At 42.0% G+C, this 25000-nt stretch overlaps 1 protein-coding gene across 1 annotated transcript in view; it reads right to left on the reverse strand.

Moving 5' to 3' along the window:
* The window catches only part of LOC311050142 (chloride channel protein 2-like), a gene marked incomplete at its 3' end in the record, with an annotated part of 256197 nt that overhangs the window by 112811 nt on the left and 118386 nt on the right, over nt 1-25000 (reverse strand). The window contains exons 3-6 of the mRNA XM_084064112.1: nt 10666-10797; nt 9587-9715; nt 6214-6347; nt 1917-1994 (exon numbers count right to left, since the gene is read on the reverse strand). Of these exons, the coding sequence (XP_083920238.1) occupies nt 1917-1994; nt 6214-6347; nt 9587-9715; nt 10666-10797 (473 nt within the window). The remainder of the gene's footprint in view (nt 1-1916; nt 1995-6213; nt 6348-9586; nt 9716-10665; nt 10798-25000) is intronic.

A 25000-nucleotide genomic window follows, 5' to 3' on the forward strand; every position in this document is an offset into this window, starting at 1 on the left:
ATAGAAGAGAGAGAGAGAGAGAGAGAGAGAGAGAGAGAGAGAGAGAGAGAGAGTCTGACTTGTTCGTTTTTCAGCCTTCCAAAGACTCAGAGAGCACCATCTATCCCTGAACAACTCCACCTCTCTCTTTCCCCTTCTAATTGGTTAATCTTTTCTCACCTCTCATTCCCTGTTTAACCACTTCTTCTCACCAAGTAAAAGTATCAATGCTGCAATGTAGAAGTACTCCGTTACAAGTAAAAGTCTGGAATTCAAAATTTACTCGAGTAAAAGTACAAAAGTATTGGTATCAAAATGTACTTAAAGTACCAAAAGTAAGAGTACTCAAATGTTTGAAAATAGCAGATCTACAAGCTCACAACGCGTCGCCATGCGACGCGTTGTGAGCTTGTAGATCTGCTATTTTCAAATAGCCTAGGTATAAAGTAGGGCTAAAGTGGTTCATGTATGTTCATTATATCATAATTTATATCTGAAAAGTAACTAGTAACTAAAGTTTTCAAGTAAATGTAGTGGAGTAAAAGTACAATATTTGCCTCTGAGATGTAGTGGAGTAGAAGTAAAAGTATTGGAAATCGGAAATACTCAAGTAAAGTACAAATACCTCAAACTTGTACTTAAGTACAGTACTTAAGTAAATGTACTTGGTTACTTTCCACCACTGCCACTTGTTCTCACCCTTTCCCTCCATCTCTTTATGCAGAAGAGAAGAGAAGAGAAGAGAAGAGAAGAGAAGAGAAGAGAAGAGAAGAGAAGAGAAGAGAAGAGAAGAGAAGAGAAGAGAAGAGAAGAGAAGCGAAGAGAGCCTTACAAACAATTCCACTGGATCCTTGGGGAGGGGTGAAAGCACACAGGATGTAGAAGGATGGATGGATGGATGGATGGATAAAGGGAGAGACAAGACAATAAACTGCATTTCAAATAAAACCAGCAGAAGCAGAGCAAAGTGAGTTGTTATACAGTATGTCCGCTCTGAGAACATATTGGTTCAAATATTGATACAGGAAACAATAATGTGTGTGTGTGTGTGTGTGTGTGTGTGTGTGTGTGTGTGTGTGTGTGTGTGTGTGTGTGTGTGCGTGTGTGTGTGTGTGAGAGAGAGAGAGTCAGTCAATAGGCTCTATGCACAGCAGCCATATTATCACTTCCTTCACAGGTGTTACCAATGACACTAATGAAGGCTCTGTTCCGTTTAGTGTAGTTCAGTGGTTCTCAGATGTTTCAATTTCCACGACCCCCATAACTCTGAGAGTGTACAAATGGAACCAAATGGACCCGTAAGGGTCCATTTGGTTCCATTTGTACACTCTCAGAGTTACACACTCGTAAGGGGTCATTTGGACACTTCTTAACCTGGACCCACATTTTAGACCCACTGGTGTAGCAGAGTGTTTCCCGTGAGCCAACGTGCATGACATCAGCACCCTGACTCTGTTTGACCAGAATGGAACACAGAGCCTTCATTAGTATCATTGGTAACACCTGTGATTGTCTTCACAATATGGCTGCTGTGCATAGAGCCTACATGAATATGAGACAGAGAGAAAGGGAGAGTAGGAGTAGAGAGGGAGAGAGATAACCCGACTCCGCCAGATGGGGCGGTATTGACGTCACAATACAGCCTCCGTCTGGACTTGCTCAGATAGTAAGAGTTGCCCACGTCGCTGCGTGTTCGAACCAATCAGCGGCGGCTAGGGGCGGGATCATCCAATCACCTGCCAAGTAGCTTGGAGAAAAAAAAGGGACCGCCCCTTCATCGATTGTGGTACCGTCGAGGTCCCAGATGGAAGTAGCCTGTGAAACAGATGTGACGCAAGCTTCTTCCATCTGGCAAGAGTCAGGTTAGGAAGAGAGAAGAGAGTGACAGAAATACAGAGAGGGAAAGACAGAGCAAGAAGAAAGAGAAGTTACGTTACCTCATAGATTCCACCAAACAGGGACATGAACTTGCTGAGCAGCGCCGCACACAGACTGGCGATGTGCACGAACGGACCCTGAGAGACGCAGAAGAGCTCGGTGAAAACACAGTAGAGACGATATCGATTCTGTTTTCCTTTGACATTTCCCCCCAATATTGTCTCATCATTGTTAACAAATCCAAGCCAACCACAACTGATAAAAGGAATAGTGTGATCTGTGCAGTGATCAGGGATTTCAATCAGCCGCTGCGATGACTGAATCCGAGTGAGTTTATGTAACAATTGTGATTAACCACTTGAAACCTATAGTCTCTCACTTCTGGTCATGTCATAACCGGCAAACATGTTTAGCCGATCTAAAAACTCACAACATGTTGCGTCGCGTTGTGAGCTTGTAGAATGTCTATTTTCTTTTTGTTGGTCAAGTGTAGACCTCGGGGGGACCTCTGTCAATGAATTATATAATGAAACTCCTGAAGACATGTCAGTAGAGCCAGTGTTACTGAGTGAAATGTAATTAAAACATGTATTCCAAATGAAATATAATAAAATGTAATTACATTTAGGGACCACACCAAAAGAAAAACCTGCTTCACACAGGCTGAAATGCTCTGGGCTTAGCTCCAGATTTGACCAAATCCTAATTCAGTCAGACAATATTCTTAAAATGAAAACCATTTATCACAATGTTACTGCATTGTACTTGGTGCTGTGGTTCTGCTCTCACGACACTCCAGAACAATCTGCGTGAGTATGACAGACACCTAGGGCGGTAGTGGGTCGGCATTGAACGAGGTGGCGTGGATGGTTCGAGGGCTGATCCCTGGCTCCCGTTTGAGCTAGTGTCGTAGTGTCCGTAAGCAAGAACTGAGACAATATCTATATGATGCATATTGAGACTGCGGATTTAAAAGTTTAACCAAAATGATTAAATGTGAGAGTCTCAAGTCAAGCTGAAGGGCGACGTCATAATCATAATACAGGAATAGTACAAAACGGCAGGGACACCTCTTTGTGTGTGTAAATGTGCATGTGTGTGTGTGTATGCGCGCGTGCGTATATGTGTGTGTGCGCGTGTGTGTGTGTGTGTGTGTGTGTGTGTGTGTGTGTGTGTGTGTGTGTGTGTGTGTGTGTGTGTGTGTGTGTGTGTGTGTGTGTGTGTGTGTGTGTGTGTGTGTGTGTGTGTGCGTGTGTGTGTGTGTGTGTGCGTGCGTGTGCGTGCGCGTGCGTAGGCTAGGCTATTCTCTGGGGAAATGTCTTACTTTCCACATAAAGTTTACAGCTACTGTAAAATACCTGTAAGTCTCTCTCTCACTCTGTAACTCCTGTGATTTGCAGTACACACACACACACACACACACACACACACACACACACACACACACACACACACACACACACACACACACACACACACACACACACACACACACACACACACAAGATAGACCAAAGGATAACAACAACAGCTGCAAAAGCGCCATCAATAATTCAATAAGAGAAAATCACTCTGCAACACTCGAAAACACAACAAATTCTAGACATAATCTCCCCTCCCCTCCCCTCCCCTCCCCTCCCCTCCCCTCCCCTCCCCTCCCCTCCCCTCTCCTCTCCTCTCCTCTCCTCTCCTCTCCTCTTCTCTCCTCTTCTAACTCCCTGGGGTTTGGCCACTGGCACACTACGGTACTTGTAATTAGTTTGTAATTCATGAAACATGGATGGAGAGAACGAGGAAATTAAGGGAAAGGAGATAGCGTAAACATCTGGGGGGGGCCCGGTCTCATTTCAATGTATATGTTTCAAATCTTTCCATCACATTTGTGTATTATAGTGCATGCGTACTGTTTAGATACTCAGATACATAAATATCCCCACACATGTATGTGTGTGTTCGGCTGCCATAATTATTGTTTGGAATTATTTTAGTTTTATTTTTCTTCATTTGGTTTCTTTATTGCTTATTTATTTCATTTCCATTGGTTGTTAACATAACAAGTTAACATGCCGGAAGCGTCAATTGGTTCTTTCATACGGAACGCAATATATGGTACGGTGTCATGGAGACAAAGTAGGTGGTTACACGTCCTTTGTTTGTTTGACAGCGTGACGCGGCAGGATCATACCTTGAATGTCAAGTCAACATGTTATGCTTTTGTTTGTCTTATTCATGTATTCATTGTATTGCAGCTTAGTGCGTCACTGTGTTTGTTTGGAGCAAGAGAACTCATTCCCTTTATATCTTGTAATTAAGCCAGTGAGGCTACAGTGATGTTAATTTGAAAGTGCATTACATTTATGTTTCTTTTTTGATTATGTTTATTCTGAGCATTACGTTTATTTATATTTATGATTTGCGAGTTTGACGTTGGATTGTTTGTGCCTGCAAGAGTGCATGAATAAATCCACACGACTCACTCGTTTTTGACTGAAGGGAGTGATACTGTGTCTTAAATATCCAACCCTAAACCCAATTTGTCACAAAAAGTGACATTTTTGCTTAACCCTCTGTCCCACCCTAGCCCTGCAATAACCCCAACCCCTAAGCCCAGTTCCACACCAATACAACTATTCACAACTTGCAGCCATTTGCAGACCTCTCCACACACCTGTGCCTGCCACATGCCATTCTACTTTGCCTACTAATCAGACCAGTTTTCTACCCGTTTTGCCTAAAACCTGTTCAGCTATCCAGTTTATTCTGCCTGATTATTCATCTTCTCACCCCTGTCTGTTACCTGAAATGACCTATGTTCTTGTCGCTTTCTGTACCTCAGCCTGTTCGGACTGATTACCTTTGTGCCTTCCAAGTTCCAAGGCGACACGTATGTGTGTGTTTTAAACACACACACACACACACACACACACACACACACACACACACACACACACACACACACACACACACACACACACACACACACACACAGTGTAACTCTATGACAGCCTCTTGCCTTACGAATCATAACTGTCCTTGATTTTGAAGCTTATCAACATGGACTGTGCTCTGCGGCTGTCGTGAGAGCACAGTCGTGTGTGTGTGTGTGTGTGTGTGTGTGTGTGTGTGTGTGTGTGTGTGTGTGTGTGTGTGTGTGTGTGTGTGTGTGTTTTGAGTGTTCATGTTTTTTTACTGAAATGGTGCATTCACAATAGATTGGTGCCATGCAGGGACAAATGCACTCCAGATGTAGTAATACACACACACACACACACACACACACACACACACACACACACACACACACACACACACACACACACACACACACACACACACACACACCACACACCCACACACACACACACACACAGTGTGTGACCATTCACTGTGTGACAAAGGGCGCTTCGAGCGGCGTCTTTGTGTGACATTTCTCTGTCCATAATAGGTTCCCTTTGTGAGATGCAGCACACATTTAATGTGTACAAGTGCACACGTGTACACTTGCAGATGTGTGTGTGTGTGTGTGTGTGTGTGTGAGTGTGTTTTTGTTTTTTTTAGCAAACTATGTTTATTGTTTTTTTAAACATACAAAATACACACATATAAACAAACAAGAAATAATAAAACAAAAAATACAGCTAAGACACAACAGTCATAAAGTAAATTGAAAAGTGTATGAAGATAAAAAAGATAAGCAAGAACATGATCAAAGGGCACATCTCCCGGCCACCAATAGCCTCCCAACAAGGAAGGCTATTTCTGTTTTGTGTATATACTGGATAAGTAGTGGTGGAAAAAGTACTCAAATGCTTTACTTAAGTGAAAGTATCAATATTGCAATGTAGAAGTAGAAGTACAAGTAAAAGTACTCTGTTACAAGTAAAAGTCCAGAATTCTAAATTTACTTGAGTAAAAGTACAAAAGTATTGGTATCAAAATGTACTTAAAGTACCAAAAGTAAAAGTACTAAAATGTTTGAAAACAGCAGACCTACAAGCTCACAACGCGTCGCATCGCGACACTTTGTGAGCTTGTAGATCGGCTATTTTCAAATAGCCTATATATAACATAGGTCTAAAGTGTTTAATGTATGTTTTATAATGTAATCATTTATATCTACAAAGAAACTAATAACTAAAGTTTTAAAATATTTGTAGTGGAGTAAAAGTATATTTGCCCCTGAGATGTAGTAGAGTAGAAGTGAAAAGTACTGAAAATTGGAAATGCTCCAGTAAAGTAAAAGTACCTCAACATTGTACTTAAGTGCAGTACTTGAGTAAATGTACTTATAGTTACTTTACACCACTGTGTGTGAGCGAGTGTGCGTCTTATGGTGTGTGTGTGTGTGTGTGTTACCTCCTTGCCCAGAGGCATACCACTGCCCAGAGCGCACGTGAGGCCGATGACTTTGGCCACGAAGGTCTTGAAGGTGAGGTATTCTTTCAGCACCACGCCGCGTAGAATGGTCTTCATCTCCGGAATGCCCGAGCCTGCAAAGCAGCAAGTGCACAGCACACAGGTCACTCACTCTGGTGTTCATTCAACCACTGCTTCACAACTTGGGTTAGATTTGTCTGGGGTAGGACTGGGGTTGACTGCTGTGCACTGTATTTTTATTTTATTGTTGTTGTTTCCTTTGTTGTTGTCTTTGTATTTTCTTTTTTCTTTTTTTGCCTTGTGTTTTGTCTGTTTTGTCCATTCGTATGATGTGTATGATGTGCCACTTCAAAACTTCACACGTTACTGTTCTTTCCCTGAAAGTGCCCTGAAAATACATTTTTTCCTCCCTTTTCTGCCCTTAAAAATGCACTGTTTTGCCCCTGAAAAGAAGTTGTCACTACACACCCCCGTTTTCCCCTTCAATATACATGAGAACAAAAGAATGTGTGTTGAAGAAGGTGTCAGACTCATTATGAGGCGAAAGGTGATTTGAAGAGGTCCTTGACCAGTTGCTCAAATTAATTAGCATCATAAAAGCAGTGATCATCAAAATAATTCAGCATTTTAAATGCCCTTCTTTGTCCCTCTTATTGCCCTGGGAATCCCCTGAAAATGTACTGTCTTGGCGATGGCAGGACATTTGAAGTTTTGAAATGGCACATCTGTATGTCTTGTCTTGTTATAATCGTCAGTAATGTAGTTATTGGTTTAAGAATGTCCTTGTAATGTCTATTGTATGTCTTGTCAAAAAATGTTTGCATCATCTGTCGAAAGAAATGTATCTGTTTGTTTGTCCACAAAAGAAAATAAAGTACAAATCATAAAAAAAAAACACTGCTTCACAACCTGTAGGTCACAATTATTACATAATCGCCTAATCGCAATTATGACAATCGCCAGATCGCAATTATATGAGATAATCACGCGCATCATCGTTCCTTGTTGAAACATGTTAGCAGTGACGTGTGTTGAGCTTGTAAATAGGCAGTTTTCACTATTCATGTTTTTTGTTTTAACTCGTTGAGTGCCATTGACGTGTTTCACGTGTTTCACCGCAATGGCGCAACGTGCCAATGACGTGTTTGACGTTTTTTTTTACTTTAATTTTTTTCTAACACATTCCATGCCATAGTTTAATATCATAATGTACTAACCAGTGCCAGTGTTTTATTGTTGTTTTTTTCACGTCGCCACAGACCTCGCTAAATCCGTTAAAATCGCGCGTTCAACTGTTTCTTAACACACAGGGGATCTGTGTGAGACGAGCAGTGAAGACCGCTTCGATTTGCGATCCGCCATCTTGAAGCCACAGCGGTGAATTCTAAACAGCGATTAGCGAGGGGAAAAACAACAACCGAGATAATCGACTTTTAGGTTTCGGTTTAGACAGGAAGCGGATGGGATCGGAATTTCCAGATCCCGGATAATTCCGTTTCCGGTGGTGCTACAATGAAATGTGTCGTGGCGAACGAGGCCTACAATGCAATGTGAACCTGTGAGTGAAAAAAAAAAAACTAACTTATTACTGAAAAAGGCTGTATCTCGGCTCCTGAGCACTTTTTTTCACTATGTATTTTTGGCTGGCAAAATGTTTGAAAATAGCAGATCTACAAGCTCACAACGCGTCGCTTTTGGATAAAAACGTTCAGAACCCAAGATATCATGATTTGAAGATTTGCTGCTCCATTCACTTCTTGTTTAACTTATTACTGGAAAAGGGCTGTATCTCGGCTCCTGAGCACTTTTTTTTTACTATGTATTTTTGGCTGTCACAGTTTGCAATTATTTTTTTATTTCATTGGCACTGAATGAGTTAAGTATAACGTTACTAAGCGATGCACATTCTTTTGTCATATCTACCCTGTGCAACTTTAAACTTTACTTGAGCCACAATTAATCGACTAACTTCAGTTACACAGTAAATTACAATTAAAGTAAAAAAAGTTCAATTAACTCAGAAGAGTGTGCAAACGGAACCAAATGTCCATTGTCTCCCTCTCCTGACAGATAATTAAACAATGTCTGAACTCTGAACAATGGCGATGCATCGCAATCCAGCGCTACAAATAATTATACGACTTCATAACTAATAGCTTCTGCTTCAAATAACTTTATGGAAGTTGTCAACCAGTTGGTGTACTTGGACCCTTATACACAAGGGTCTAAATTCCTCAATGGAACCAACCGCTGCAGGTGTACTAGCGGTGTACTTAATATGCTCTACTGTACAGATGAGTTAAAATAACATCCTTACATTTGGGAGTGGCGCGCATGCGTGGCTGTTCATCGTTTCGCCGTGTGTCTGTGTCTGCCTCAGCCACAGTTAACACATCCACCGCCAAGGGCTAATCTCATAATGTACTCACCACTGCCAAGGTTTTATTGTTGTTTTTTGTTTTTTTCAAGTCGCCATAGGCCCCGTTAAAATCCTTTAGAATCCGCGATCCACTGTTTGTAAACATCGTGCACATGTCCCTGTGTGTACTCGTCGAGACCGCGTGTCAAAAGGAGCCGCCATGTTTGAGTTCTGACCGTTTATGTGGGAAATGCGAGGAGGAAAAACTACACTGGTTTTAAAATGGTGTTAGTGGTGTTACTTAGAATAGAGGCCGACGGGAAAGAAAAAACGGGATATTACTTCCGGGTCACTTCCGGTGGTGTGAAAATGGTCCCCCTAGAAAATTGAAAAAAATAAAAAAAATCGAAAAAAAGGAAAAGACACCCGGACTGTAGGACTACGGTCTCGGCGCTTAACAGTTGGATTTAACGGACCGTAGGACTACGTTCTTGGCGGTTAATGTGTTAACAGGCTGTCGTTCACCTACCGAGCCGAGTGCAGCCGACAAGAGCCGAGCCCAAACGAAGCGGCGGCCATTGAAATGTGTCGGTCTCTCGGTTTGCTTTCGCTTTCGGTTTGCGTTTCGAAACAAACACCGCTGTTTGCTTTCGCTTTTGGTTTGCGTGTCGAAACGTCGACAGCCTACTACGCGAGAGCCTCGCGCCCGGGTCTGTCGAGTTAAAACCGTGCCTGTGCCTCTGCCTGTCTGCAACGGAGCCACAGGGTTGCCAGGTTTCCAGGTATCGCACGACTAATGTGCAAGCAATGCACACGCACAATTCGTTTGGCTACTAGAGCCCCGTCCGCGGCTAGGGGGCAGGGCGCCCGGACCTCTAGTTTTATACATTCAAATAATTCCCAGATTATATCTTTAAGAAGGTTTGGAGTCGTTAAGGTCAAGACACTGTGTGTGTGTGTGTGTGTGTGTGTGTGTGTGTGTGTGTGTCATACCGACGGCCTGTGGTGCCAGGATCTGTGTGAAGCCTGCAGAGAAGGTGATGAGTACTACAGGATAGGTGACCCAGGCCAGGTACTGCAGAAACACATTACTGTCCAGACCACCATACATCCACTTCTGTGCTGTGGACACACACACACACACACACACACACACACACACACACACACACACACACACACACACACACACACACACACACACACACACACACACACACACACACACACACACACACACACACACACGTAAGAAAGGTGAGAGTAAACAAATGAGAGTACACAGATTCACTCGCGATGCATTGTGAGGTTGCAGATTGGATTTTTTAAATCCTTGAATAGGTCTTAAGTGGTGAAATGAACTTCATTTGAGTTTTATATTTACTTGCTTGCTTGATCATTGTATAATTAAAGTTAAATATCCGTTTGATATTGTGTATCTATCAAAAAGTTATTTGTGTTTATTTGAATGTGTTTGCTCAAACGTTAAATGTACTCAAATCAAATCGTTTTCAAGTACTTCGAATTGTTTTCAAGATTTTTCACTTTTTGAACAAAATACTGGTAATTGTTTGTCTCGGAATGTCCAAAATTGGGATTGGGCCCTATGCACAGCAGCCATATTGTAAGACATTCACAGGTGTTATCAATGATACTAATGAAGGCTCTGTTCCATTCTGGTCAGACGGAGTCAGGGTGCTGATATTGTGCATGTTGGCTCACTGGAAACACTCCCAAATGGCCCTTTACGGGTGTGTAACTCTGAGTGTACAAATGGAACCAAATGGACCAAATGGACCCGTTCCATTTGTACACTCTCAGAGTTATGGGGGTCGTGGAAATCTGAAATTCAAAAATCTGAGAACCACTGTGCTACACTAAATGGAACAGAGCCTTCATTAGTATCATTGGTAACACCTGTGAAGGAAGTGATAATATGGCTGCTGTGCATAGAGCCTATTGGGCCCACACATAAATTGGTTGAGCTATTACGAGTCACACACACGCACATCTTGGAGGTCGAATACATAAAGACTAGCCTCTGTCCATGCATCCATCCCTTCGTGTCTCACCTTGTAGGCAGATGGCTATGCAGAAGTCCACCACCCAACTGACCAGTGCCATCAGCAGTCCCAGGAGGATGAGGAAGATCCAGTCTTCTCCCACCCGCGAGATCAGGAACTTCTGACAGCGAACCGTGCAGACTGGAGAGGAGGAGGAGGAGGAGGAGGAGCAGACATTACAGGGGTTAGTGTCAGCACAATCTCTCAAGACAAGATTCAGAGCTCCGCAGCTGAATCTGTCGGGAGCTCCTGTTAAAGGGGAAATCCACCCATTTTCAATATTTAACTATGTCATTAATATAGCATAAAGGAGTTGTGTGGAAATAAGAAAAAAGTTCCCCCCTTTTCTTTTTGCCTTGAACTGGAGGATTGATTGTGAGTTTAACATTGCAAATTACAACGTGATGACTCATCACGTTGTAATTTGCAATGTTAAACCCACAATCAATCCTCCAGTTCAAGGCAACACAGAAAGGGGGGAACTTTTTTCTTATTTCCACACAACTCCTTTATGCTATATTAATGACATAGTTAAATATTGAAAATGGGTGGATTTCCCCTTTAATGTTAGGAATGTAAACAAAGCCACGTGGACCGGAAATGGAGGGCTGAGGGCGGACCTAACGGCCAACATCCTGTTATCCACATTCTATTGGGAGGTCCCCCCCCAGAGTCAAATTCAAAGGGAAAAAAAACAGGAGAGGTCACTGTTTTCCCAGATTGGTGTCAGCAGGACTACAAACAAGCTCCCAATACAAACCTCGGTGTTTCATTCAACTCTGAGAGTGTAAGTTACATTTGTACACTCTCAGAGTTAGACGTGACTCAAATGGCACCGAAGGATGCAACCTCCTTCAGAAGGTCTGAAATGGTCATACAGAGAAGTGTGATTTGGTCCCTGCAAGACTTTCTCATAACTATTCCAATGCATTGCCGAGCTATACGGACAGACAAGGACATCAGTCTAGGAGGCAATAACAGAGCAAAATCAGTACTCAGGGCGACACAACCAATTTGAGTGATTTAGAAAGGATGCAGAACTCACAAAACCCCAGGTGGGGCCCAAGTCCTCTAATGGAACTTTTTTAAGCACACTTCTGAAATATGACCTTTTCCTTGTAGCCGTCAGTGCTAACCGCATCCGGTGGGGCCTCACGTCAGGTTAGGACGACATAATTGCACATTATGTTAAGTGAATTGTAAAAAAACTAACAAAAACACAATGTCACAACCAGCTGCACAGGGAAGTATTATCATGTTAGGACATATTTATACCCACAGTACAATGGGGCTAGAGCAATGGTTCTCAAACCTTTACGTTTCAAAGTCTCCCATTAACTCTGACAGTGTACAAATGGAACCAAATGGACCCGTTAGGGTCCATTTGGTTCCATTTGTACAATGTCAGAGTTACAGACATGAAAGGGTCAATTTAGACCCCCCTAAAAGGAACCCAGAGAGTCCCTGGTATCCACTTGAGAACCACTGGGCTAATAGGATACGATGTTATACTTAAACGTATATCTTTCTTTAAAATGCTGCACGCATGTACAGTATCGCCACTGTCAGGCAGAAACCGCAATTCATCTTTGCATGTTTTTTTTTTCCCCCATAACTTAATACCCTATTTTATTACTTTGTGGCATGTATTACTTTGTGGCATTATAGTGAAGTGCAATAGTTGTGAAAACGAAAGATCTACAAGCTCACAACGTGTCACATCGCGATGAGCTGTGAGCTTGTAGGCCTGCCATTTGTTTTAATTTATTTTTTTCATTTTAGGGACACCAGGTTGAAAGTTGGTTAAGTCTATCTGTGGGTGTTGGACATGCAAGGTTTCTGCCCGATAACGACAATATACAGTAGCTGCCTCCATAGTAGTAAAAATCTAATGAATAAATACAAATACACACAACATAACAAAGCAGCGCAAGTATAGCAAATTGCAAGCACAAGGTTGAAGGCCAGGGGACTACAGTGAAACTTTTGTTGGTACATTTAGAATTAAGTGAAGACATGTGGATGCACAACAGAGCACACACACACACACAAATGCCCATACGCTGGATGAATTTTACTGTACTCACCTTAGAGCAACAGGAAGATGGAGAATTTGAGTCATTTTAGATTATTTTTTTGGAAGCAGAATGATTATTGTTGGAACATTGGTACATTTTTCTTGACAAGGCCGTATTGAACGGACAGCCTCCCTATTTATGCTTTTTGCTGACTCCAAAACATATCAGTCTCTTCAACCTACAATCTCATGGGCTACTTATGTGTGTCATTCCCCAAACCCTCAGTCGGTGAAAATGATTTTTTGCATCTTCAGCTTTTGAGCTACAGTTATTTTAAAATACATTACAAAACATTTTTTTCAAATGGATTAAGGACTGCTTGCCAACGAATGCTCATGTCCTGTTACTGAAGACTAATGAAAAAAAGGGAACATTTACTCTCCTTTACTGTTTGTTTTCAAGTCTCTTTATGAAACCTTTTATGTTGCTGTCTTGGCCAAGACGCACACACGCGCACGCACGCACACGCACACACACACACACACACACACACGCACACGCACACGCACACGCACACGCACACGCACACGCACACACGTCAATTAAAACTAATTGCCAGTAGAAAACACATTAATCAAATGGTGGTATACAGGGACGTATTCTTCTGCTCAACTTCATCTTCTTCTCTCTCGTTCCAGGGATGTACAGCATGTACTCCTTTCCCCTGCTATGAGAACAATGGGGGGGGGGGGCAGAACACCCTGTCCCATCTCATGTTATCATCAGTAGATCCCAAGTCTGGGTTTTTTTCTGTTCAACATGGAGAGAAAGATGTATTCTGTCTTGCGCGTCAGACTGCGAAGCCCTCAAGTGTTTTTAAAGTTTAATCGAATAACTTCTTTAAAGTACAATTTCACATTAGGCAGTATGGTTTGAGAGATTGCAGAGTTCGTTACGTTTGTACCATTCCCTCGAAATAAATGACACTAAAACATATTTCAAAAACTCATATTCTTGAGCTGCACTGTAACTTCATTCTCAATTCAGCTTATTTTCTGTTCTCTTCACAATTTAAAATATATATTTCTGTATTCAAAAGTCCATTTATAATGTGTTCCAAGCTTGTCTTAATGCTCTTAACGTTTTGAGTAAAGCAGTTTAAATAGCCTTGAAATGTGTAAAACAAATACACTTGCCTTGCCTTGTCATTTACAAACACCTGTTTCTGTTTGCATTTTGCTACCAAACCCACTGATCATCTGAATGAATAATTAACGCTTCCTCCTTCTGTATCCTCCAAAATTCTCTTCCCCTCATTCCTCCCTTGTTCTACTTTGAATTATGTTCACAATCCGCAAAGACTCAATTTTATCCAGAAGCCAATATCAAGACCAACTCCATTATGGATATAACCGTGGTCCATGCATCTCTACTCCAAAACATTTTTTTTTAATTCAGACAGAGGCCTTCATCTATCTGGTAGAAAAGATCACTCTAGCTGAGCATTTCTCACTTCTAGGAAATATCAAAAGCCATAGTCACTGATACTGATGCTGAAGTATTTGTTATGCAAATTATGACTGTAGTATATTGATTATGATTGTGTTATATAGTACATCTTACTAAGCAATGTCACAAAAGCATATAGTGATCATTCAACCAACAGTAATCCATTCTTGCAATACTGTTTAAAAGATTTTACGTTTAGCAGTTTACCACAGCTGATGGAACTCCATCCGATTAAAGGTGTCATTTATTTTTGGACGATATATTGCTAAACAAAGACATTTGGACTGAACCAAACTAATGGCCCTGGGATTCAGCTGGAAAGGCATCCCCGTCTCTGACACTAGCTGTCTAGATGTAGTTGGTATGCTTGCCTTTCGAGTCCTCGATCTTAAATATGCTTTGTGTTGATTGTTCTCGCTCTCGCACGCACACGCACACGCACACACACACACACACACACACACACACACACACACACAGAGAGAGAGCTCCCATTAAAAGGATGTCTTTATTCTGATGTTGTGACGTTTTGAGCACACGGCTCTTCCTCAGACTTCAAATGACTTCAAAGAAGTCTGAGGAAGACCGTGTGCTCAAAACGTCAAAGCATCAGAAAAGAAACATCCTTTTAACGGAGGCTATTTAGTGGGTGGAAATCTCACTCACTAGGTATTTCTTGAACCGGCACCCATCCTATAGGCTCTATGCACAGCAGCCATATTGGGAATGAATTGGGCCCCTTCCTTACTTCCTTCACAGGTGTTACCAATAATTCTAATTAAGGCTCTGTTCCATTTAGTGTGGCATAGTGGTTGTCTTAGGCCTAGGCTACACGTACATGGATCTTTTTCGCCTAGGCTACACGTACACGTACATGGCTCTACGTCAGGGGTCTTCAACAGGGGGTCCGGGACCCCTAGCGGGTCCTCAGAGTTACTATAGGGGGGCCGCAAAATCTTTGTGTGATATGATTTTTTTTTTTTTTTACCTTAACCACTTGAACCCTAGCATCCCTTTTCTGAGTAGACCTCACAACACAAGCTCATCACAATGCCTCGTGCTGCGAGGCGTTGTGCTTGTAGATCTGCTATTTTTGGCAAAGAGGTACATAGTTGTAGAGGGGGGGGGGGGGGGGGGGAAGATCTAATCTGAAACACCTCACTCCTCACTGGCAGGTGAGCCAGTAGAACACAACAACAATCAGTGACAACACATAGACAATGTGTATACGGGGAGGAATCAATCGGCATGTCGACTAAATTGGGGTGAAAAAAGGGGTAACGACAAAAAAAGAAAAGAAAAAAAAGAGTGTCTGGCGTGGACCACCAGACGTCACGAGAGGCGGCATGACGACTGTCACGGACGGAGGTGCGGTGAGATACGCGTCAGACGTAGTTATCGAGTTAGATGCGGTGAGACGGCCGCGTTTACCAATCAACACCTTTACACGCTGTCTGACACATGCGTGCTCACACAGGCTGTGACTCACACATATATACACCGACACACAGAACTATGCTTGTGCGTTCACACAGTCAACAGAATGCATTCGAAACAGGTTTCCGACATATATATTTAGACTGCAATGTAAGTTTGTGTGTCTGTGTGTCTGTGTGTAATTATGTGTGCGTCGTCGTGTCTGCAGGCGTTGCGTTCTCACCCACGATCCATCTGTGTTCCTGCAGACCCTTCTGTTGCCCACGCACCTGTGGGCGTCTGTCTGACACATTGTACTGTTATGTATGGCGTGCAATGATGTATTGTATGTATGACATGAAATTATTTATGCATGGCAATGCCATGATGTGATATGCAGGCTTTCAATCAATATACTGCGATATAATGTATTTTTTTTAACTCTTTGACTGCCAGAGTACTCCCCCAGTGCCAGCGATTTTCGTGTTTTTTTGTTGTTGTTATTTTGTCATTTAATTTTCAAATAGTTTGTCTAGCTGCGGTTAGACACATTGACACCTCGATCACTCGCTGACTCGCTCGACCCCCCCTAAACAGGCTCAAACAGTCCATACGTCATAACCGGTTGTGACGTTTTCGACAATCGCTGATCGGGCTTAAGTACGATGTGATGCACGACTACGATGACTGTTCGTCACCCAATAGAAGTGGAGCTCTCCGTTGGTTTTTTATACCGTGTGAAAAAAACGTGTTTTTGTCCCTATTCTGGCCGAAAATGACCGGGGGAAAAAAAGGAGAACCGGAAATGGAATCTGCGTCATGAATCCGGAAACCGGTGAGTCTGAAGGAATCAGAAAGCGAAACTGATGATGAAAAATAAACAGAACAGCGCGATCGCAGTAAAAAGTAAAAACTCTGAATTTCTCGTTCTGACACTGAGGGCATTCAGAAAAAAACTCGGGATAACTCGGGGCTTAGCACTGAGAGAGTTAACACTCGGTATTGAGCCAACAGTGAAGTTCTGTTTCTCTGTGTGTGGTATTGATTCAGTTTGGCCAAGGTTGTCCGCCTGGCACACAGCCATCTCAATGGGTCTAGACTTGTAAACAGGACTAGTTATTGTCTCTGTCAGATCCCATGTATTTTCATGACAAAAAGAGAGATAAAGAGGTTGTTACTTTGAGAGTGAATTGCCCCACAACATTTATATTAATGGTTGTATGATCCCAATATTATACTCGAGGGTGTGCTTTTACCGTTATTATTGTCACTTCAGTGATGCTTGCGGAGATTGGCTGCGCCTCGTTCCCGACTGCATCCCTGTTTGTGCCAATAACAATGGTTAAGGCACACCCTCTAACCAACTCAGTGGCCTGGCCCTAGAGCAGGGGTCTTCAACCTTTTCAGGCCAAGGACCCCCCTAGCTGAGAGAGGGATGAAGCAGGGAACCCCCTACTCTATATTGTATAAAATTGTGTTTCAGATTAAACTTTTTTTATTTACTTGGTCTGCTCTTTTTTCCCTCAACACCTATACCTCTTTGCCAAAAATAGCCGATCTACAAGCTCACAACGCCTAAACAGCTGGGGGATGTTCTTGGAGCAGAGATTCATAGATAAGACGATATACAATACATAACAATGTTCATACAGATGTAGCAAAAGGCATGGCACGCATTATTTGAACAGGAGATTCTCAAAAATGTCCTGTTCCACCCATAGCTCAGGAGGTTCTCTCTTTAAAAATCATGTTCTGCACCGAACCCAGCAGCACCCACGCTGTCCACGTGCGTACAGTTAATCCTTCACTGCATGAAACGTAATTTGCTTACCGTTACCTCTACAATACACACTAAGGATTCCACTGCTGTTTCACACAGTTTCTTGTCTTTGTACTAGGCATGTAACGATTTATCGTATATCGATTTAAATCGATTCAAAGTGGTGACGATTTAAATCGATGCAATAAAATATGACATCGCGATGCAACCAGCAGAGGGCGCAATCGAGTCAGACTCCCTACCTTGTTCTCCGCCTACTATTTTGTCCTCTCAGGGCCACCATAGCTGCCTGCGTTCGTCTCTTCTTCACACACTCACTGAACAGCAGGCTAGTGCATAGATATATATAAAGGCTAGATGACTCACCCGCGCTGCTGGCCAATGGAGTACGACGTCGCCACATGGCGGCCATCTTGGGACGGTCATTCATAACATTATGTCTATGGTGCATATACTTTGAAATAACCATAGCGTGCTCAATTTTCATCCGATTTTCAAACGGTTTGGTGTTTTGTAAACACCAATGATGTAGTTATGATATTATTGTATTAAAAAAAAAAACATGATTATAATTATAAGTATGCAGTATCATAACTACATCTTTGGTGTTTACAAAACACCAAACCGTTTGAAAATCGGATGAAAATTGAGCACGCTATGGTTATTTCAAAGTACATGCACCATAGACATAATGTTATGAGTGACCGTCGCAAGATGGCCGCGGTTGAGCTACGCTTGCGCCGCCCCCTTGAGCCATCTAGCCTTTATATATATCTATGGGCTAGTGGGGTTCACGTCCTCTCAGGCTATGAAATCTAAACAACTAGGCGATCGCACTGCATAAAGAGGGAAATGTGCATCGCATGTAAACATGTTTATTTGATTGATGAATTGCCCAAACTATACCGTTTACCCCCTCCCCCGTCTGACGACGTTGTTAGCTGTCTGATTTAAACTCTGTAGGAAACATACAACTGATAAGGCTTAATGAAAACGGCTAATTCTGGAGCTCCACGGTGCGGCTGCAGAGTACAATGAATAATAATCTAATTTAATAATTTAACAATTGTATCAGAGCGCTGACAATGCCAAACTCCTTTCAACACTGTCTTTCAGATATATAGCGAATTTCATTGATATTAATCAATTAATTCTTATCTAATCTCATTTGGAGCAGTTTAAAACAGTTTCCCTTACTGTACATAAATGTGTTGTTTTATACAGAATGCTGAGAATGTAGCATAGATAAAAAAAATTACTTGTAAATCCCAAGGCTAAGCCTTAGTTTGTTTATTTGTTTTCTTTTTAATTTATTTCATCTGGGATATATGTTTTAAAATGCATTTATTTCATAAGACTTATATATTTAAAGTTATTATTTTACAAATAAAAAAGTATATGTCTTAATGTGACAGTTAATGCATGTACCTCGTGAATAAAAAGGCTTTATTTAATATCAAGTATTAAAAAGAGGACAAGAGAAAATATATATTTTTAAAAATACATGATTTTGTAAAATAAATAATCAAGGTTTTCAGTAATTTGTCTGGAAAATAAATGTGCTAAAAAAATCGTTAAAAAATCGTGAAGAATCGTATCGTGAACCTCAAATCGTGATTCGAATCGTATCGTGAGTTGAGTGAATCGTTACATGCCTACTTTGTACTGTAGATACTTGGAGCTCTTGGAGCTGTAACTTACTCCGTCTCTGCTGGTAGGACTTACAGGGATATTTCACTTTTTTCGATTACTTTTTACATTTTTTTTTTTTTAAATTGGAAAATGAAAAAAATTAAATACAATAAAAAAATGAAATAAAATAAATGAAAAAAGTAATCGAAAACACACGGCCCCCTCCCGTATTAGGAGGGCAGGGTGAGTCACCAGAACCAAGGACGGGTGTTTTTGATGAATCTAAAAATCTAATCCAAAAAATTTGTATAGGAAGGGGGCGTGTCTGATAAAATGAATATCAAATATCTAAATACTGAATCGAGCATTTTAAAAACGGTCTGGGGGGGCTCACAAAAGCCTGTGTAGACGGTAAAATGACCCAAGGTTTTTTTGAAAGTGAAATATCCCTTTAATAGCTTTTCCTGCAGTGCGCGCATGCACACACACACACACACACACACGCACACACACACACGTTATTCTTCATGGCATGCAATAAGCACCGAGCAGCACGCTCCTTCCCATTTACTCCTGTTGCTTTCCGACTCACTCTTACAAAGTGCTGTGGTACCACTCCCTCTCTCTCTCCCTCCCTCCCTCTCTCCATCCTCTCCCCTTCTCTCGCCCTCCCTCCCTCCACCACTCTCTCCATTTCTCCACTCCTCTATGCCTCGCTCATTCCCGCTCTCCGTCCCTCCCTCCATCCACGTGTCCTTCCCTCCCTCCCTCTCCATCCATCCATCCCCTCCAACCTGTGGTGTAAAGTAACTAAGTACATTTACTTAAGTACTGTACTTAAGTACAATTTTGAGGTATTTGTAATTTACTTGAGTATTTCCAATTTCCAATACTTTTACTTCTACTCCACTACATCTCAGAGGCAAATATTGTACTTTTACTCCACTACATTTACTTGAAAACTTTAGTTACTAGTTATTTTTCAGATATAAATTATGATATAATGAAACATACATTAACCACTTTAAACCTATTTTATACATAGGCTATTTGAAAATAGCAGATCTACAAGCTCACAACGCGTCGCATCGCGACGCGTTGTGAGCTTGTAGATCTGCTATTTTCAAATATTTAGCACTTTTACTTTTGGCACTAAGTACATTTTGATGCCAATACTTTTGTACTTTTACTCAAGTAAATTTTGAATTCTGGACTTTTCTTGTAACAGAGTATTTTTATAGTGCAGTATTGGTACTTTTACTTAAGTAAATAATTTGAGTACTTTTTCCACCACTGCCTCCAACCTGTGCCTTCACCTCTCACTCTGTGCTTATCCGCTGCCATCCACTCCCCCCGTTTCCATTATGTTTCCCACACTGCACCAGTCCTCCTGCCTTCACACTAATCATACCTTTCTCCTTGCATATATTTTCCCTCTCTTGCCCTCCGTCTCTCCGTCTCCTCTCTCCCTCCACCGCTCTGCCTCCGTCTCTCTCTCTCTCTCTATCTGGCGAGAGACATCGTGCCCACGTACCAGCTGAGAGTAATTTAGGTTGCCGTGGTTACAGAAAGCATCTAGTTCTTGTGGCTTGGCACTAAGCACTAAGGGTGTGTGCGCGCGTGCGTGCGTGTGCGTGTGTGTGTGTGTGTGTGTGTGTGTGTGTGCGTGCGTGTGTGTGCGTGTGTGTGTGTGTGTGTGTGTGCACGCGCGTGCGTGCGTACATCCATTAAGTGGCTTCATGCATGCAGAGGGACTTTTCGATGCCTGGCTCTATTAATTATGTATTAAGATACAGTATATTAACCCATTAAGACCTGGAACGCATCTGTCATTTTTTTTATTTCAGCTAAAAAGCATTATTTTACACTTTGGGCTATTCAAAAATAGCAGATCTACAAGCTCGTAGCGCGGCACCGAGTGCCGCGCTACGAGCTTGTAGATCTGCTATTTTTGAAAATGAGCGAAAATGTGTGCAAATCTTTGAATCTATATATTTTTAAAGCAAACATTTTTAACTCAAATCTTTGCTTCTGGGGGGGGTCCCTGGAACAAAATGTTTTGATGGGGGTCCGCGGCCAAATACATATAATTCTGGGGGTCCTGAAAAAAGATTGAGCACCACCGATGTAGAAACATATGTTTTTTTTTAAGAATACTGTTGGGATTTAGGAGACCTGTAGAATCGTCTTCAGGTCTTAATGGGTTAATTAAAATGGATGGTAAAGATCAAGACCACTCGGCTCTTTCCCACGTTTACATAAACTTGGTGAGAGGGAGAGATCTATACGGGGACGGGTGGGGAGTGGGACGCGCGATGCAGTCGTCGAGACAAATTGCAATAATTCCTGTCCACTCGCTCCACACACCCTCCTCGGCCTCTCTATCCGCCCCCACCAAACCTGTCCGTCTTCAGTCTGCCCTCAAATCCCTCTCTGTTGTGTCAATGTGTTATTTATGCTAATGGTATGTAAATGTGTTGATGGTTATGTAAATGCTCCGCACAGCCAGTCTCAGGCGAGAGCGGGCGAAGAAGCATGTTCTCACACTCGATCACAGTGTTCACTCAATCCATCTCTCTCTCTCTCTCTCTCTCTCTCTCTCTCTCTCTCTCTCTCTCTCTGCCCCTTAGAGACGAATAACGATGACGATTATGACTACAGTAGAATGTCTGCTTAACCCATTGAGACCTGAGGCCGATTCTACATGTCTCCTAAATCTCAACAGTTTCCTGAAAAACGTATGTTTCTATATCAGTGGTGCTCAATCTTTTTCACGTCAAGGACCCCCAAAACGATATGTATTTGGCTGCGGACCCCCATCAAAATATCTTGTTCCAGGGACCCCCCAGAAGCAAAGATTTGAGTTAAAAATGTTCGCTTTAAAAATATATATATATTCAAATATTTGCACACATTTTCACGATTTTTCAAAAATAGCAGATCTACAAGCTCGTAGCGCGGCACTCGGTGCCGCGCTACGAGCTTGTATATCTGCTATTTTTGAATAGCCCAAAGTGTAAAATAATGCTTTTTAGCTCAAATCTAAAAATGACACAGTTCCAGGTCTTAATGGGTTAATGAGCCGTAATGGTTTACACACACACACACACTCTCACACACACACACTCTCATCCCACGTTGATTGCGGGACGTTTAATGCTCTGCTTTAATGTTTCTGGCAAGAGTGGGGAAAGTAAGATCGCACACGGGCACGACATCATTTACCCCGCTCCCTTTTTGCCAGTAAAAGGAATACATCAAGCAGATTTATTTTGTGTAATATACATTATATCAATTATGTGAGTGACGAAAGCTTGAGAAATGATGATATTTACCGATATGTATTGTATTGTATGTGCAGTGTTATATGCATTACTGATAGCCCTGGGGCTTTTTGCGTTATCCTTTTAGCATAACCTTTGACGGTACTACACTGCAGTGGTGGAAAGTAACTAAGTAGATTTACTTAAGTACTGTACTTAAGTACAATTTTTTAGGTATTTGTACTTTACTTGAGAATTTCCAATTTCCAAAACTTTTACTTCTACTGTACTCCACTACATCTCAGAGGCAAATATTGTACTTTTACTCCACTACATTTATTTGAACACTTTAGTTACTAGTTACCTTGCCAATATAAATTATTACATTATAAAACATACTTTAACGACTTTAGCCCTACAGTATTTTATACCTCGGCTATTTTCAAACATTTTTGTACTTTTACTTTTGGTACTTTACGTACATTTTGATACCAATACTTTTGTACTTTTACTCACGTACATTTTTTATTCCGGACTTTTACTTGTAACAGCGTACTTCTACATTGATTGATTGATTGAATATTTTATTAGGCAAAAAATGTAAAACAGCACAGTTACATTTAAAATACTTTGTCTAAAGGTCCGTTCATAAAAGTCTTTGCGGTCTTGTTTCCAAAGAGGTCCTTGATATTGCAGTATTGATACTTTTACTTAAGTAAAACATTTGAGTACTTTTTTTTCACCACTGCTGTTAACTCACTCGTTGATAAAGTATCATGTTTATGGTGTTGCAGTTGCATAACAGGGACAGTTTACAGTAGGGCGACACACACACACACACACACACACACACACACACACAATAGTGTTATCTAGAGCAGGGGTTCCCGAGCTTTTCAGTGAGACCCAAAAGATACTCTAGACTCTAGATGCTATAGAGCATTGGTTCTCAAAGTGGGGTCCGGGGACCCCCAGGGGTACTTGAGGGGGTTCCAGGGGGTCCCCAGCTAAATGATGGATAGGAACCAAATGGACCCTTATGGGTCTGTAACTCTGAGAGTGTACAAATGGAACCAAATGGACCCTAACGGGTCCATTTGGTTCCATTTGTACACTCTCAGAGAATCAAGATAACATTGATTTTACAACAGGAATTGGGGTCCCAGAGATAGAAAGGCCATTAAATGGGGGTCCGTAGCCCTAATGCATGTCAAACTGGGGGTCCTTAAAATTTGTCTTTTCAAATGGGGGTCCGCGGGCTAATAAGTGTCCATTTGGGGGTCCTTGACATGAAAAAGTTTGAGAACCACTGCTATAGAGTGATATGCAGTAAAAAGTGTCCAGTGCTGTTGCACTGTAAATCAGCACTCATGGAATAGCTCTTCCGGACGGGAACTAACTGTCGTATACCCTAAACACACACAGTGGTGAAAACGTAAACCATCATCCTGCCTTTGGCCTGGCGGTGATAAATCATATTTTTTGGATATGAGGAAAAAAGGTCAGGCGTCTCCCTGGGTGATATACGTAAGCAACAATAAAACACACAGCCGCTTGATGAAAGGCTGTAATGTGATGAGGGATTCAAACTATAAAAGCTAGGGGAAACAATGGGACTGATGAAGTCATGCTTTGATTTCTCTAGTGGCATGACCCCCATATTGTGGAGAGGCGCGCGCACACACGCACACACACACACACACACACACACACACACACACACACACACACACACACACACAAGACAGATGGTGGCATTGATCAAAAATAATGGTCGATCACATGTGCACGTGCGTGTGGTTAATGTGTGTGTGCGCGTGTAGACACAGGGGAGAAGTAGGTGGATTTCATTTCCTAGATGAAAAGGTGACTAAAATGCTGAGGGGACCTCTGCCATCTCTCTGCAATGCTCTGCTTCTCTCTCTCTTTTATCCCATTAAGACCTGGAACTGTGTCATTTTTAGATTTGAGCTAAAAAGCATTATTTTACACATTGGGCTATTCAAAAATAGCAGATCTACAAGCTCGTAGCGCGGCACCGAGTGCCGCGCTACGAGCTTGTAGATCTGCTATTTTGGAAAAATCGTGAAAATGTGTGCAAATCTTCTGAATATATATTGTTTTAAAGCGAACATTTTTAACTCAAATCTTTGCTTCTGGGGGGTCCCTGGAACAACATATTTTGATGGGGGTCCGCGGCCAAATACATATCATTTTGGGGGTCCTTGACATGAAAAAGATTGAGCACCACTGATATAGAAACATACGTTTTTCAGAATACTGTTGAGATTTAGGAGACATGTAGAATCGGCTTCAGGTCTCAATGGGTTATTCTAATCCCTCTCTCATCTCCCCTCTTTAATTTGTTCCATCTTTTTGGGGGATCCAGTCAATCCCCATGACTATTGCCTATTTTCCCCACACACACACACACACACACACACACATCTCTTTCTCTTCTCTCTGGAACCAAGTTGTATACACCTTCCTCCCCTTGACCTTTCTCCACTTTTCTCCAATCATCTTTCCATTTCCGCGCTGCTTTTTCTCTAACCCCCCGCCCCCCCCTTCCCCCCACACACACACACACCCCCCACACCCTTGCATCTCTTTCTCTTCTCTCAGGAACTAAGTTGTATATACACCTTCCTCCCCTTGACCTTCCTCCGCATTCCGCATTTCTCCAATCATCTTTCCATTTCCGCTCTGATTTTTCTCTACCCCCC

This window comes from Gymnoscopelus microlampas (genome assembly GCF_963454915.1).
Source record: "Gymnoscopelus microlampas genome assembly, chromosome: 8".
In the NCBI taxonomy this organism is placed as follows: Eukaryota; Metazoa; Chordata; class Actinopteri; order Myctophiformes; family Myctophidae; genus Gymnoscopelus; species Gymnoscopelus microlampas.